This window comes from Aquila chrysaetos, chromosome Z, assembly GCF_900496995.4.
Source record: "Aquila chrysaetos chrysaetos chromosome Z, bAquChr1.4, whole genome shotgun sequence".
Taxonomy (NCBI): domain Eukaryota; kingdom Metazoa; phylum Chordata; class Aves; order Accipitriformes; family Accipitridae; genus Aquila; species Aquila chrysaetos.
Window position 1 is genome coordinate 83,623,137 of NC_044030.1, and position 17,722 is coordinate 83,640,858.

General features: G+C 42.4%; 1 protein-coding gene across 5 annotated transcripts in view; it reads right to left on the minus strand.

The window, feature by feature from the left end:
* LOXHD1 (lipoxygenase homology PLAT domains 1) overlaps positions 1 to 17,722 on the minus strand; it is a 142,487-nt gene that overhangs the window by 58,217 nt on the left and 66,548 nt on the right. For 4 of the 5 annotated variants that reach the window (XM_030005443.1, XM_030005442.2, XM_030005444.1 and 1 more), the window contains 11 exons: positions 16,947 to 17,143; positions 16,421 to 16,613; positions 15,447 to 15,607; positions 12,425 to 12,722; positions 11,792 to 11,946; positions 10,366 to 10,499; positions 9,301 to 9,449; positions 7,893 to 7,997; positions 7,041 to 7,169; positions 6,126 to 6,290; positions 1,990 to 2,171 (listed from right to left, as the gene is read on the minus strand). In XM_030005443.1, the coding sequence (XP_029861303.1) occupies positions 1,990 to 2,171; positions 6,126 to 6,290; positions 7,041 to 7,169; positions 7,893 to 7,997; positions 9,301 to 9,449; positions 10,366 to 10,499; positions 11,792 to 11,946; positions 12,425 to 12,722; positions 15,447 to 15,607; positions 16,421 to 16,613; positions 16,947 to 17,143 (1,868 nt within the window). Of the gene's footprint in view, positions 1 to 1,989; positions 2,172 to 6,125; positions 6,291 to 7,040; positions 7,170 to 7,892; positions 7,998 to 9,300; positions 9,450 to 10,365; positions 10,500 to 11,791; positions 11,947 to 12,424; positions 12,723 to 15,446; positions 15,608 to 16,420; positions 16,842 to 16,946; positions 17,144 to 17,722 lie in introns of those variants that run through there. The other variant, XM_030005446.1, reaches the window with a different exon arrangement.

The window sequence follows — 17,722 nt, forward strand, 5'->3', positions numbered from 1 at the left end:
AAGACTCCTCGACTCAGTAAGACTGACCGCACTACTCAAGGGGTTCACACTCCGAACAAACTGGGTTTGACTTCACCAGCCCTGCCCTGACTTTAGACAGCATAAGCATCATTGCAAAGTAATTAAATGATCCAAACTCATTTCTAAAACTCATGCATGCACACAAGTATGCACTAGGGGAAAATTATTTTCTCCTCTTTTGTCCTGTCCAAATACTCATCTTTCAGTGAGGCTTTTAATCAATACATAGCAATAAAGTGATGCCTGACCAGTAAAGATCCATGTTAAAGAGGAAGCAGACTTCGCCCTGCTGCAGGCATCTCAGCAAATCATCACTTGGGAGAATAGCTGAGACCAGTCTTTAATCTTTTTTTATCTCTCTTGCAAAATACAAAATGGTAGAGGCAGTTAAAAACACTAAAACAAAGGGGCAATTCTCAGTTTGTGTTTCCTGAGATCCCCGAATTGTTTTTAAGGTCTGTTGAACTCCAAATTATGGCTCTACACAAGTAGGTGAAAGAAGAATATATTTTGCTTCATCCCCATCTCCTGCAGCAAGAGGAACTGGTGAGGAGAGAATGAAGTTTGGGGACAGGTTAATATGATGTTATAAATCTGGAGAACAAACTGCATTTTCACTTTCTTCACCTAAGAAAAAAGTACTGATGTTTCAGATTCTACCAAACCTAAAATAAATCTTATGGAAAAGAGAAATAACAATAACACTCAGTTTAAGATTTATACCTATGGATTAATGCAACTCTATTATGAAAAACTGTGGAAACTCCACCAAAATAAGTCTTATTCTTTGTTTTTAAGGAATCACACTGGAGATTTATTTTAGGATTCATGCCATATAACGACAATGTGGGCTGGAAGCATTTTAAGTTGTTAAAAAGTTTAGTTTAAGATTTCCCTTCAATTACAAAACCAAACCAAACTCAAAACACAGAGAGGTTGTAAGGTCCTCTACGAAGTCAGCGTTGGTGTTGCAGCCAGGGAGGGAAGGTAAGGGCATGAAACAGTACCAAAAGGATAGGCCAGAGAAGGACTGCCTGTATTTTTGCCTCTCACAAATTCTCAGCAATAAGAATATATTATGAATAAGAATTGCTGAATACTGTAGAAGTAAAGGAGCTCACTCACTGATGTGCACTGGTTTAATATTTGCATACAGTTGTGCAAGCATTTCAGGAAATACTTGATAAGATCTTTCAAAAAGTTAGCCTTGAATATTCAAAAATCATGGTGTCTGCAGCAAAGTAATGGTGTCTCTGTCCAAGGATACAGAGAAAGACAGCATGATGCTTAGGTTGCCATAGAGTTAGAATAAATGGACCATCCACCCCAAATGAAGTGCTACGTAAGTAGTGAGCACCATGGACCAGCCCCTTCAACACGATCTGCTGAAACAGGGACATGAAATGATGCAGAGACCTTAAACACAAGGCAACTAGTTTCAGCGATACTGCAAGCATTTGGTTCCTCTTGCCTTCCAAAGTATTGCAAACTGTCAGAGAAAGCAAATATGCAAGCAAATAAGAGCGATAAGGAAAGGTACACATATTAGATCCGGCATGCATGGAGACTGGTACCCTCTCTTTACCAAGTATGGTCTAGGAAATGGAAGATGTAAGGACCTTCCAAAGTGGCTCTCAACTTTACCTGGAAGGGCAAGCCTCTGTATCCATGTATTGGTACATCTCAGCTCCATGATAAAATTGCACCAGCCTTTACAAGGCTTAATATAGCATTAGGCCACAGGGACACTGCATGTTGACAATTTTGAGTTGTTACTAACTGGAGGTCAGTGAGAAAAGATTTGATCCAGTACACAGTAATTCTGTTGCAGAATAGAGTTTTGAACCCACATTCTTTGAGTAAAAGAGCTGACTACCTTTCCCTAAAGGAGGAAAAGTTCTCACTTCACTTTCTCTTCTTAATCCCCTTAGGGCAACCTAAGATGAGAGCGAGCATCTTTGATCTTACCTCCACAATGAATTGATTCACCGAGTTCCTTTCAAAATACATCCTTTGCTCTCTCTTGTTGAGGCACAAGGATTTCTGCTGAGTGCAGATCCCATCGCTTCCATAGAGAACAATGAAGACATCCGCATCCGTGCCAGCTCCAAAGATATCGCTGGTGTAGACTGTGATCTCGTAAGGAACAACTGATTTAGGAAATGGCAGAAAATTAAAACAAACCAACAGAAGTTAGTAAGCAGCATACCAATGCTCCTGAGAAAATTTTAATGAAACAAAATCTGGATTAGATCACTCCTCAGTTAAAAAGAACAGGGTAGGAATCACACACTTGTGGTCATTTAGATACCAAGCTGGTCAGTACTATGAGAATCCAGAGGGATTTGCTTTAATGCTATAAGGCCAACTGACCTTGATGCATGTTCATTTACTGAGATTTTGGGATTAATCACATGATCAGAAAGCATACAGTATATTTATACCTGACATCTAAAGTTATTGAAACAGGATTTACTTCAACAGCTCAAGTCTTAAAGCAAAACACAAATTCACAAATTTTTGAGCAACTAGGCAGATGGATGAAGTTAAGCTAACTGGAGGGAGTATATAGATATTCAAGATAGCCTTATTGATAAAAAAATCTATTATTATTTTTGTTACTAAACAAATGACAAAAATCAATCATAAGGAAAACAAATAAAACCCTCCGCTGTCCACTCTGATCTGGTTTTCTCTTGGTACCACCTTCTCTGCAGCACCGAGGCAAACAGGTTAAATTACTACCGGGTCAATGGTTAATGCAGAACAGTAAGGATCAAGTCCCTTAATACTTCGTTATTCTGTTCCCTTGGTTTCTCCAGAATGTCCCATGACCCCAAAATCTGATGCCTGCTTTTGTTCTCTTCTATCTTCACAGCTTCTCAGTCCCGAGTCCTGCTGGAGCATGACTCAGACTTGCTCAGGAGTAAGACTGACCCAGGAATAAGCCTGGGGCTCTGTTCCTGGCTCTGCCACAGATTTGCTGAATATCCTCAGTTTCCAAGGTGGGACGGTGTGTAGCTCACAGAGTGAGAAACCTATGTTCAGATGTCTGCACATCCAATAGGTCTGTACATCTCCAGATGTAATCGCTAAAGTCAATGCAGTTTGAAGAAAGAGTGAGACAAGCAAATGCAGGCATCTTCCCCGGGGTTAGCCGAATCATTCTCCAAATCTACCCTCCGTGGATGACCAAACGTTTATCGATGATAACGGGAATTCAGACATTCCACTGTCATGAGGACATGTAAATTCAGGTGTGCCATTTGGCAAACGGAATTCTATCCCTATTTCCTTTAAATCCTTCCTGAAATCTACAGATGAAAAATACCAGGTAAGGCTTGGGCACCACCGGTTAACTGCAGGGACTTCTCCTGCCACAGATAGACACAATCCCTGTAGCCCAGGTCGATACCCATAAGCACAGCCTTCGACACCCAGGATCCGCTCCTGGCCATCCCTCTCCCGTACACCACCCACCCAGCTTCCACCGTTTCCCATCCCTCACTACCATCTTCTCAGCTGCTTCTTGTCCGCATCCTCCTATGCTGCAGTGACTTCAGTCAGCTTTGCTATTTACACTACAGCACTTTGTGATGTATTTCAGATTCAGCATCTCTGTTAGGGTAGAGAGGTTTCTGGCACCATATCTGTTACTGTTGGAGTAACTCTGATTATGCGTATCAGAGACTAATCATTCATTAAAAACCCAGGCTCTCTAAAAACAGCTCTCGGGAGAACAGAAATTAAGGAGTTTTCTTCTACAGAGAGTCAGCCTGGAGGTACTTAATATTCTTTCTGCCCAACCCAATGAAATCTGCTCTGCTGTGCTGCAAGTAAACTGGAATAGTTTCTCCAGTATGTAAGAGAGGGAAAAAAATCCTGTAGACCAAAAATCACATGCTACACATTATGAATTAAAAATGATGTTCTCTGCCGAAGTCCGTGGCGCTTGCTCTTGTTGCTTGAATATTAACGTCAGCTTAGAACTGAATCAGCAAAGCGGCACCGTAACAGGGTCACTAGCAGCAGAACTTTCAGCTGTCAGACACCCATTTCATTTACATGGCACTTTTAAAGTTGTATCCCCACAGGGATGAATTTAATTGGACTGCCGGTGACATGTTTTCATCATTTGTTCGGCGTGAAAAAATTCTGGCGCGAGTCATCATAAAACAAATCAAACCATTTTAGTTACCTCTAGCAAACTGAAACCCCCAGGTTAATAGTTAGGAAACCAGAATGCAGTAAATAGCACAGTGGGAATGGTTTAAATGGTGAAACAGCCTAAGCTGACACTGAGCCTGGTGCAACTTTTTTGCCAGAGAGGCCTGACTATTTTCAAAGTCTGAATGTGGACTGCTGATAAAAATCAGGTTTACACAAACTATGTACTCAAAGGCATGGTATGCCAGAAACCCTTACATCATTGTAATATACAAGGACATTAATAAATTATATAGTCAACATCTGCATCAAAATATATATCAACTGGGACAACATGGAAAAACCTGATGAGAAGCACGTACAAGGTCTCTGGGTTATATTCACTGCTATGAACATACTCACTGTATCTGTCTACCGATTTATTTTTTCAGACACAAAGACTATTATGTCTTCCTGTTGATGGACAAAAGTGAGGAAGGGAGCAAAGAGTATCCATTCTTCTGCTCCAGACATTTTAGGTAAAGAAAGTAAGACATGAGAAATAAAAAATAGCGTGGTCAAAGCATGCAGGAGGCACAAGGAGATGACGTTGGCAGATCCTCAGAGAAGAAAGATGATTTTAGCTTATAGACTGCAGGATACGAGGATCTGGACATTGGAGGGTCGGCCAGCCAGTGTGAAGACAACCTTCAACATGAACCACAGTGCTGACAGTAAAAAAGAAGGAGCCAAAGCAGCTGATAGTCTTTTGTGTGGTTATTCTCACAACTACTTATGAAGAAGGAAACTGAGGCAGAAAAAGAGAGATTGGGCAGCTCTAACTTTTGATGTCTAAATAAGGAACTGCAGGAGATAAGGCTTTTGATACCATCAATGCATACAATGAGGGATCCAATGAGATAGGAGACAGCTTTGGTGTGAAAAACTTATCACTTGGTCAGAGAGACCTAGGAAGCACGTGGCAGGGCACAGGGTGGAAAGCAACTTTCAGGTTCCAGACCTTGTCCCTGGTCATTGTGGCTTCCAACCTAATGAAGGGAAAAGGCAATTTTGGTAGTCCCCTGAAGGTGGGCCAGGAAATATTTCTCGACAACTTGAAATGAAGCAGATGAGGGAGGGACAAGTCAAATACAATCCCAGGGCTGTGAGTTCCCTGCACACAGTCAAGGATGCACTGTGGAAAAGGAAAGACAGGGCTACAAAATAAGCAAAATAGTGTTTCCAGTCATTTATTTCAAGAAAGCCATGTTATCTGATTTTCAATATTCTGGAGACAGGAAAAGAATTTGCCTGAATAGAAGAGTTTGAGGTACCATAGAAGACTTGAGAATTATAAGCTTAGTACTCAGAAGGAGCTCCCAAAAGACACTGAGTTTACCCCAAACATTAATTTAGAGGGGAGTGAAGTGAAGAGTAAGGAAAAATTAGAGAACGCTAAAAGAGGCAGACTGGTGCAATGCTACCAGAAAAGCACCACACTGAAGAAACTCTGGAAGAAGGTCTTTCAGCAAGAGAGAGGTATGCAATGCCAAAGGCACCAGGGGAACCAAGGCTTGGAAGCAAGACCAAAGTGTCTGCTTTGACAACAGAAAGAGCAATATTAGAATGGAGCAAGATCAAAGGGAAACTGGAGACAAGGAAGATGGCTTGGAATGGGCTGAGGACTTGGAGATGACAGGGCAAGAGGGAGCAGAAAGACAATCATACACAGCCACATGGCTTCTAGTGACTCTCTGATTTGGCAAATACAGGAGAAGTTAGTCTAGAGCACCCAGAGGAACCTTCCGATAGTAATTGGAATAGTTGGCATGTGACTTTTTTATAAATTTTTAAAAGCCAATTCAAGGGAGAGGCCAAGCCTATAAAACTGCATGAGCTAGTGAGATTTTATCTTCTGTAATGATGGGTGTATCCTGGGGAAGTGGCATTCTGCTCACATGGGATATACTCTGTTGTCTGCAGTTCTGCAGGGAAGATAATTCTCTCAATGGCTCCATCATCCTCCGATTTATCCAGCCAACGGCCACAAGGGAACTTGAGGCACCGTCCCAGTGACGGGGCATCAATCTCCACCCATTCCAGAAACCAGCCAGTTGAATTACCTGTGGTTGGAGAGATAACAGTGAATAACCCACAAAGCCTTTACAGACAACAGCAAATGAATCATTGCATTTCAGATCTCTGAGAAATAAATCATCCTCTCTTTCGCCAATGGAAAAATAGAATAGATACCATAAAGATCATTGTAAGCGATTTTCTAGGTTTGAGCTAATGTGCTTTACATTTCTATATGCATCAGGTTAAAGATGTGCACATGGAAGTGCTAATTACTCCACCACTTGGATTAATTTGCCTTTGTAATAAGACAGAGGAGTTATCAACAAACATGTCCCTTGATGCCCCATAGGGAAGGAATCCATGTGTCCTTCCACTGCTTCCCTTGTTTGTAGTAGAGACACAGCCACATCTAAAAAGCAGCCAAGATTGATGATCAAAACAGTAAAAATATTGATAAAGAAATGAGACGAGTCTATAGGTCCCATGTGTGACAAGAAAAAATATGAGGTTTGGTGACGTATAAGAAATCTCTCTAAAGATGTATCCACAGAACTAAAGAGCCTTTTACAGAGAGAGGTTGCAAAGCTACCTGCAAGTAGCCACCACCGTGCTCTTGTTGCCACAGCCATGGGAACGATATTAACAGCAAAGATAGTAGCAGCAACAGCCAAAGTGACAGCAAGGATCTGTCACCGAAAAGGTAAATTACGTTTGGGGTCTCGGAGGCAGGTTATTTTATACAACGATGTGCCTAATGCACTAGAAATACTACGTTACAAAGCAGATTCTCTTACCTTTATTGTCATGGCCTATCTTGATTTTTTTCAGGTCTCCAATGTCCACAGACTCCACTGTAAACTCATCTACCTTCCCACGCTCAAATTTGTTCTTGTTAATCTTTGAGGCCTTTAGGCTGACTATCCCTGTTGTGGCGATGCAAAAGGACATTGTTCAGCATGTGAAACAAATCCTCTGGGAATGTCAACAGTGGAGCGAGGGAAGTGGCTAAAACGTAAAAAATGGCTTTTCATCTCAAGATCTGAGCTTTGTCCCTCTCTCTGAACCCAAATCTGTATCAACACCCAAAATATACAGAATTCCTTTCTTGAATGATCCTCTGGCAGTGCCACAGGGACGATGCTGTTGTGCTGTGTTCAGAGCTAAAGAAATTGGTCCTACCCATCAGTTCCCTGTCACTCTCATAGGCATCCGAGTCACTGCACACACAGCTCGGCTGCTTCCAAGAGGATTTGCTCATCAGCTGATTAAATACTTCTGGGCCACTCAAAGAGGCAGAGGAGAGCTGGATTTCAGGAGCATGCTGATTCATTGCTGAGGAAAGCAAATCATTCACTGCATTCACTACTCAGTAATGTAGTCCCAGTCAACTGTGCTGTTTCTATAATTGAAATTAAACCCTTTAGATCGGCAGCTGGTGCAAATCAGCATCGTAAAGTTCGACAGTGATTTACAGCAGCTGGTGGTATGCTCCCAGTTACCACGATGTATGCAGAGACAGCAAGAACATGAAGTTGTACTAAAAAGGAGTGAGGAATGGGTATTGAGGAAACAAAAGGAAACCATGACCTGTCTTTTCAGGTATCCAGCAGCGAGGTGCTATCCTGTTCCATCACGTGAAGCCATACCTGTATCGTCTTTACTTCCATAGAGAGTGATGAAGACATTGGCATCTGTCCCAGCATTCTTCTTGTCCCCGGTTTTCACTTTCACCGTGTATGTTGTTGATTTAGCTGTCAGATAAAATATCTTAATTTAGGAGTGTGAAATCTGAGCAGGAATTAACTCTACTTCTCATTGCATATGTGTGTTGGTTTGGGTTTTAATTTGACCCATTACAGCCATGTTGTAATCCCTAATTCCTGTTGCATGCTGTGGTAGCTCCTGGGGCGAGCTGGGCTATCTGGTTGCAGAGTCTTCTACTGCTCCGGTCATTCAGTACATTGTCTGCATATCTACAGATAGGAAATGTGCTCCAGCCTTCCCATTTGCTTCCTGGGAATCCTTAAGGCACTTCAAATCTGCCTCTGCCTATAATGCTATTTCATTTAAAAAAACCCCACAACATCCCCTCCCCGCTTTATTCTAATAGCACCAAATAATATATGTGCCCATAACACATACCAGAAAGTAAGTGCACGTTGACATATACATTTCATATTCATCAACACACCCTTCACAATAACATCATTAGGGAGGTTTCTATCTCACCGTCATCTAGCAAGCGCAGGAAACTCATAAAAATTGTGGAAAAGTCTAATATAGTCTTCACTGCGCCACAAAAACGTACTCAAGATTTCCAAACCAGCACCTTTCTTCCATAGTTAGACACATGTTTCCAAGATGCTGCTCAGCCAGAAGGCCCTCCTGAACCAAAGGGCTATCCAATTTGTGGAAATTTGTTGGCTATCCAATTTGTGGAAATTATTCATATATTCGGAAGCATCTGAGGCAGGGAGTTTAAGACCTTTCACTTGCAGCGAAGCCAGTAGAAGTGTTGGGCACTCAGCACCTTTCAGCATCAGACCCAGGAGTGTGTTACTGCTTTGTGGTTACTGTGCAAAATTATGTACAAGAGAGACAAAGTTGTTTCGGAGGACAACGGACACAAGCAGCAAGATGGAAACAAATTTAGGTCCCTTCCTTTTCTCTGGTCATGTTTGCTCTCTGCTCGGTTTCACGCTGGAATGTTTAACCATTCCAGTACATGATGCGAAATGGCTGGGATTTGTGCCTTAGATATTACCAACGAATGTGTGTTTCAGTTGAGAGATGATGACCAAACATGTTATCCATCTTCCTAGCTTTCTCACTTTGGGTCCAATCTTGCAAGATGATTAAATCACCTAAAAATGAGGAGTGTCCACTCCTCGCTGGATGACACGCACTTCACACTTCATTCGCACCTGAAAGCTTCATGGTCAGGGCAGAATTACTCACAGCCCAGTGAACACTAACTGCTAATGCCCTCAGCAGTGCTAATAACTTGGTTCCTTTTCAACCCCACACTGGAAGAAATACAAGGCTAACATAAACCTTTCTGTTCCAGGCCCAGCGTTGCAAGAGACTGGCCATCATTTTCCGAATCTTTCTTTACAAATGCTTCATCCACTGGGACCAGCTCCCTGACAATCTGACCGTCATCTTCCTCAACTGCTAACCACCGCTGGCATGGAAAATAATACCTACAAGAATGACAGCAGCACCCAGCACTTACACAGGACTTCACAGGCTTTAATAACATAAACAAGCACAGATCAGAGGCTACTTTAAAAAACAAGATTACTCAAAGCTGAACAATATATCTCTTTTCATCCTTGAAGCTCTGGTATTTCTTGTGGGAACTAAATCCATAAACAGGTTAGTAAGCACTTACTGAAAAGTGCTGTTTCTGAGCTGTCAGCCCCATATGATTGATTCCTTTTAGTTTTCACTCCCAGAAAAAGTTAAATAACTCAAGGGAACCTCCAGTCTCCCAGGCATTTTATGTTTATGAAGAGTAGACCCATCTTAAGGCCTTATGAGCAGTCCCACCCACCAAAGCACTGTGCAACTTTTAAGCATGTGACTTCAAGCATGTTCGAGCTCAAAGGCAAGCCTGTATTTCAGGTTTCTAACAGCCTAGGCTCCGCTCATCCAGCTGTCTGTGAAAATCACGGGAGTTTGCTTAGATCAGGACTTGCTTTTGGCCCAGATCTTTGCATTAGGTACAAAAGACAAACAAAACGTGAGGTCAGGGACTTCCAGAGCGAAGCCTTGAAAGGAAACACAAGTGCAGGCTCTGCAAGGGGACCTCTTCAGGAGGGAGAGTCCCTCCTAGGAGAAACAGAGAAAAGCTGAGGTTTCCTTCCAAACACTGCTGGTTCCCAAACTGCAGAGGTGCTGGGACAGCAAAACCCCACAACAGAGGTACCCCAGAACGACCCCACACTCAGTATAACAACCATCACAAGGCTCCCAAAGGATGCCTGTTCCCTGTGAGTTGGTGGGGAGCTACGACGATGCCCTTCTGCATCTCCTCTGCCTTCCTGCGGTTCTGCAGGCTCCTGAGAACGTGCCCCCTTTTCTGACCGTACGAAAAGGGTGCGACAGGCTGCTCACGTGGTGCTCTCCTTGAGGTCAACAATCTCTACCCTCTCCAGGAACCAGCTTGGGCTAGCACCAGAGTTATCGTGGCGGATCCGCAGCTTCTTCAGCTCACCCAGGTCAATGGCTTTGATGGTGAACACATCCACCTGCACAGGAGGCAAGAGGCAAATGACCGTGTTTCCCAGAAAAGGGGGAAAGAAAGGCAGTAAATGGCCAAAGGTAATCTTTTTTCCCATTAAAACAAAAGGTGTTTTAAGTCCCCCTTGTATTCTTTGGGTGGATGTACTAAAATAACTACTGAGCTGGGAGCTCTGCCATTAACACTCAAGCTTGGCTCCTACAAGGCGGTTAACAGCCATGGAGCTGCATAACCCTTCACTCCTGTCTTTACCTCATCCCCATTTCAGCTTCCCCTAGGTTTAACTCATCTTTCCTAAATCTCATTCCTTTCAGGTTTAGTATTTTCCCCCAGACTGAATCTGGAACTGGACACAAACGTATGGACTCCACAGAAACCCTCCTGTGTACCTCCATGTGCTATATTTCAAAGCACAGAATTTCTTCCTTTTGTCATTTACTGCAACCAAGAGGTTCATTTATTAGCTGTATTAGTGTGACAGGATGGTCCTTGTTATCATAATACTTTAAATATCATAATGTGATTAACTTGTTGGTAGACTTTGGGTTTCTACTCCCAAGAGCAGAGAACGCTACATTTGCAGCTTGGAGCTCTTCCCACTCAATGAGGAACCATGTGCAGGTTGCAGTTTCACTGGTGCCAAGCTCATAAATCACAGCTAACTGCTTATTTAACAACCTTAGGCTCTTTTTTGTGATTGCAAGTTTTCCACAGCTGCTTATTGTTCCCATAATTTTTCGTTATTCAAAATTATTCCTTGAACAATTCCTGGCTATAATAGTAGCTTGTTAATTGTTCATAAACATTTTTATGGCAAATATTCAATCTACAAGAGAGGTTGTTTAATTGGATTGGATTAAAATGTAATTATAGCACACCATGTAATATTGCTTTTATTCCCTGACTGGTTGAGTAGAACATTTAGAATCATATTTGCAATCTAAATACTGACATACTTGAGCTGCCTCACAAACACTCTCCAATATTAATTTAAAGTTTGTGGTTTTCAAGTATTCCTGGCAGGAAACATTATTACCAGAATGCTTACAGGAAGCAGATGCTAAAGGTGGCTCCGATGTAGAATTGGTGTTCAGCTTATTATTCAAATGAATTTCCCCTGGAAAATGTTGTGAGGCATTTTGTTTTAAATAATATATTTAAGAAATAAAACACATCTGAACTTTAAGCTGAAAGAAGGAGCCAAGCCTTGCAGAGAAGAGACTGTAATGAATGGCCAGCATAACTAAGAGACCTCTGCCAACCTTCTGCTCGCTTGAGTGAGTTGAGTTCATGCATTACCTGGCCCTTTTCAAACTTGTTGAGGTTATTCGACCTTTTCAGCTGGCGCTCACCCGTGTCTCCTCTTCCTACACCATAGATGCTCAAGAAGACATTAGCATCCGTCCCAGCCCCCCACACATTCCCAGTGAGAACATGGACTTCATATGTATTCTCTGCAAGTAAAATTGCAAAAGCAGATCAGGAGAAACCCAGAAATAGCCATATTTCATCAGGTCCGTGGCTCACCATGCAAGCATGTAGCCCAAAAATGCCAGCACAGTCAGCTTTAAGAAAGATTTTGTCTGGAGTTTGTTTGCATCTATCTTAGGACAAGAGCAGCTCCACCTTTCTCCAGCCTTTGTCATTAACCACATAAATAGTTACAGCTTGCTAAACTCCCAGCTACAGTGGTAACTTGTGAGACTCATGACCCAAGCACCCCAGACAAGCCTTGGAGAATCCTACAGAAGTCCTTTAGGATACCAAACCAAACCACATCAACCAAACCAGCAGTGTAAGCTACACTGCAGGCCCGGGGCAACGGGATGGCTGGGGGGCTATAAATGGTCCTGCAAAGCACCAGAGCATGGTTATCGCCCTTCGTGCAACTGCTGTATCCACATACACATGCACATTCCCTCTGGTATTTACCCTCCAGGGCAGATTCTCCATCAGGCACCAGCTCCACCACAAGCTCCTTATCTCCTTCATCTTTAGCCAACCAGCGGTGTGCCACGAACGTATAGACATCCATTACTTCTTCCACCTTGGTCTCCTCTTCTTCCTCCTCCTCAGACTTCTTTTTCTTCTTCTTCTTTTTATCAGACTCCTTCGTGTTCGTGGCAAGCCGCTTCAGCGTGACGCTTTCCAGGAACCAGCCATCCCCAATGCCTTTCCCATCATGGCCTATCCGGATCTTATAAATCTTGCCAACATCTGCAGCCTCTCTCTGCCACCAAGAGAAAGTCAGCACCCAGGAGGATGTAAGACATCTTAACTTCATAAAGTGCATTCTTAAAAATAAGGAGCATCGCCTCTATCACCCAAAACATCTAAGCAAGGATAAAATTGATTTTTTTATGCAAGTTTACCTTTACTTTTTATTCTTTCACACCTTCCATCACCAAATCTCATCTGCACAGACTGAGCTGAAGATATTCAGCGCAACCATGGTGAGGATAGGAGCTGAATTCATATTTACTGGGCTCCCTACTTCTCCATTGCTCTCCTCACTAGTATTATCTCTATGTTGGCACTACAGGTGAATATGCCAAAATAACATATTAGTTTTTTACAGATTCTTAGTGCCTGAGGTCTTTTTTAAATGAATAATAAGATACGTCTAATACTTAGTACAAGACATGAACCAAGAAAGAAGCAATGATAGTACAGCAAAAAGGCAGTAAACTTGGACTCATATAACCTGATCTCTGACAAGGACCATGGGCTTGGACTGCCCTTCTCCTTCCTTCTCATCTGGAAAATTAGAAAAGTATTTTCTCACTTTGCTAGTGTGCAGAGAGGATACAACCATTAGTGATTACAATGCATCAGTGGCAGAAGGCTGTATTAGTAAGAAGATTTCCATCTCTCTAGTCGATACAGCAGATGATACAAAACCTTGTTGGTTTAGATTATTTGGCCGGATTACTACTTAATGAAGTTGGATAGAAGGTTTTACTCCATGCAATCCTTCAATAACCAATGACTTGTTTCTGATGATTGCTTATGCTGTTAGGCAGTGTTTATGTTATAAAACTTGCAAACATTTGCTTCAGGCTGGAATCTGGCAACTTGGCGTATAAGGTTTCAGTCTAGAAACATTTTTTTCTATAGTAGATTAAAACAAAATCAATTGCACACAAGATGCTTATCAGAAAACTAAAATTGATCCAGCTGTCCTGGCATAAAGAATGTGTCTTTCCTTACATCGCTTTATCCTTAGACTTGCTATAATCATCCTGCATGCCCTGTCTATAACTGATGGCATTTCCTATTAGCATGTAGCTCGCAGAATCTTATTCTTGCCCATATCTTTCTGTAAATATTCATATCATGGAAGAGATAAAGGATCTGTCTATTAATGCTTCAGAGCTTCTGCCTTGTGTGCTTATAAAAAAAATCGCAGAAAATGGGCAGAACTTTAAAGTCCAGCAATAAACATCTGAGAGAGGATATAAGCATGGTTATGTAAACAGAACACTGTACGTATGGCTTTATTATAAATCTGACATTGGCTGATAGCTTTTACTCATAAATTTTGGAAAGCTTATTTCCTTTAAAATCAGTGAAACCTAATCTTAAAATTATAGTCTTAAAAAAGCAAGCATTTATGAGGTGCTAGTCATCTCAAATCCCAAAGAACTCATTAAAAATGGATAAACATCACTAGCTCCATTTTATAAAGCAAGAAACTGAGGCAGGAGGAGGTGAACTCATCTCAAAGATACACATTACAAAACTGTGGTAAAGCTGTGGATAAAGGCACCTCCATTTGGCCAGTGACAACGGGAAGGATACCCCAGCCTTGACGATTCCCGGGAGTTGCCATGACTAGCTCCAAGTAGGTGGTTAACCGCGATGAGATGGATCCCGCGGCCGTGGGACTGCAAATTCACTAGGAGATCTAGGCACCGCCGTGCTGAGCCTTGTGCTGTGAGCACATGAGACAGATGTGCCTTAAATCCTGCGTCCATCTGGACTCTGTGCTTTACCGTCCAGTTGCTGGTGTCTCCTGAGGTTACTCCGATACAGAAGGATGTGGCTCTGGCATGCCCTGCCAGCACGTCCTGTCCTTGCTCTAACCCCACACCGGGGCGAGAACTTAGACCATTCCTTTCCCCTAGACCTTGGTTTCCCTGGACAGAAAACCCAAGCGAGCAAGCCAGAAAAGGATGGTGGTCCAGCGTAGCCAGCCCCCACTCAGGACACGATGCCCAACCACCCTGCTCAGCCTTGTCAGCCAGGTCCTGGCTTACACCCCTGAGTTACATCCGAGGCTTTTCACCCCTGCAAATACTCTGCTTGTGATGCTTAGAAAGAGGTGTGGACGCTGCGGTATAAAGCTAAAAGCTGGCCAGAGCGATAGCTGGAGGAGCGTGCTGTACACCTTGAGTGTCGTGACTGCGCAGTGCTCGCTGGACCAGGGCTACAGGCAGTAAAACCCATGGAGCCCTCACACATTCGCAGAAATTACGGCAGCAAACCTCCGCGGGGTTGGGCTGACAACACGTGCCTGGGGATAATCCATAGGCAAAGCCAGGATTCCTTATATTCTGTATGGGGTTTCTTTTTCCCCAGCTAGATAAAGAAAAGGGACAATAACGTGGTCGGGCCCAAAATAGAAGTTTAAGGTCTTTTGAGATCTAACCTGAGTACCTCCTTTTGAAAGTAAAGGTAAACAAATGCTGCTATTAGACCATATTCTTCCACGACACCTTTGCTACCAGTTCCTCAGAAGATGAAAGTCGCTCCATGAAACACAAAACTTCTCAAAAGAAACACAAAACCTCCCAAAAATATGGACTGAGGACAGCAGATACCAACAGACCTGGCAATTTTGTTAAAAAGTCAATTGTTTTGTACGATTGGGCCAATTATTCTGTTGATGTCTCAGTTTTGGCTGATCACTTTTTTCCCCTCATAGAAGCGGCAACAACTGCCTTCATCATACCTTGAAGATATCTGTGGCTCCCCGTTCAAAGTTGTTTGATCTGTTTTCTAAGATGATCAATTCAGTTTTGCCAGTCTCGCCGTAAATCTGCATGAAGACTTTGGCATTGGTGCCTGCGGCCCGCACGTCTCCGGTAACTACAGACACCTCATAGTTTATCACTAGTCCAAAAATAAAGCAATTAAATCAGCAGAGGAGCTCAGATAGCAACATTCCCAAGGGCTTAGGTTCAAAATTAAATTACCTTGTCTTAACAAATGACCATGCAGCCAACCATTTGCTCTTATCCAAACCAAATGTGAGATAACACAACTCTTCACTGAGGACTAACCTAATAGTTTTCCTTTTACAAGTATTAAGCCAGTGTCAGAGGGGTGCAAAATAGAGCCTTAAAAGGGAATTTCACTTCAGTATTAACTACAGCGTGGTTAAATGATCTCCTTAATATAATACAAGCAAGGGAGTTACACAGAGCAGAGATAAAACACAGCATCCTTTCTCAGAATCCCAAGGCAAATTTTAACCATAACCTTAAAAGAAAATGCATCTACTGATAAAAGTCAAATAGCCAGTAGGGATTTGGTCCTTATTTATCAAACAGCAATGGGGTAATACAGGCAGGACGGGGCGTGTGCTGGTGCAGGACCGGGGCAGCAAGGCAGGTAAATGTGAAAAAAGGAGAACCCACAGATATTGTAATGAAAAAGCACAACACCTTGTGCTGTGTTACACTGCCCAGGCAGTAAATTTTTCATACGATTTCAGGAAATGGAGATGGAAAACTCTGTATTGTTTTCCCAACTGTTTTAGAAAACAAAACAAGAGCAGAACAATTCACCTTCCTCACCAACATAAGCTCTTTGGGACAGAGGCTTTTTGGTTTTGGTATCTAACCCGGTCCTTAAAAACGCTAGTAATACAAATTTAGTCCTAGCTATTAAAAAGGACACATTTCTCAATGTGTTTTATCTCACATTTCTCAATAGGCACAATCTCACTTGGGTAGACCTCCACCTCCACCCTGCCATCAGCCTCATCTTTGTCGAGCCATCGGTTGCAGGGGAACATGTACTGCCTTCCCTGGACTGGAACCGTGATCTGGACACTGGCCAGGAACCAGCCAGAGCGGAGACCCACGTTATCGTGTCCAATCAGTATTCGGTTGATCTTTAAAAAAGCACACAAAAACCAAGAGGGCAGAAAAAAACCCCAACACAACAGCATTTACTTATTATATAAAAATCTCCTTCCCCTGGCACCCTGTTCTTCCACCGTATTCGTGTAAATAATTTTTATATGTATTTAAATATAAACTTAAAACACTCTTCACATTCCAGCATGTACGCTAGACTGCCGGTATAATAGTCTGTACAAAATGTATTTCTTAATATCGAATGTAAAGGTCAGAGATTGTTACACCACTTTCAATCCTGAGTATTATATTGATTCTGAACTCAGACACTTGCACGAAGTACAGAGCCACCTGCAATTAATTCTTACCTTCCCAATATCCATCGTATCTAGAGTAAACTCATCCACTCGACCACGTTCAAAATAATTGCCTAGATCATTATCAGAGACTAAGAGAGGCTCTTTGCTGGAGTCTGCTTTTTCACCATAGAGTTTGATGAAAACTTTGGAGTCTGAGCTGGCACCGGGGATATCTCCCGTCTTCACGCTGATGTGATAACTGACATCTAAAGTGAGATCAATGTAGAAAACACAGACACATGAGTGGCATTTCCAGTCCTCAGCCAGGCAACTGGCTTCAAACAGATACAGGGGAGGAGGGCTCCAGCTACAGACACAGAAAGGACTTTGCTCCTCCATTCCTGCATCCAGCATCTTAGGGCCACACTGGATAAGCTGTCACACCTTGGAGTTATTCACCAAAACATAAGAGATGCAACAGTTACACTAATAAGCAGAAAATATTCTGTACTCCTCCCTCTCACTGTTAGATGATTACCAAGCCATAAAAATGAGCTTAGGCAAGGGAGGTGATTTCACTTCTTTTATACTTACAATTTAATTCGATAGCTTTGACTTTTTTCCTAAAACTAAACAAAAGGCATCTCAACCTGAGCACTGTAAGTACTGTTTTCTAAAGAAAATTGTAGTAGTGGAGCCCTGGTTCTCCAGAAAAGGACAATGTAATATTTTTGGTGATTTTCTTCTGGGAATACAATGTTATTTGGTGGAATTTACTAAAGCAGTGGCAGTTCAAGATCCTTCAGAGAAAGCTATACAAGAAAGCAATTCTTAAATTGTAACGT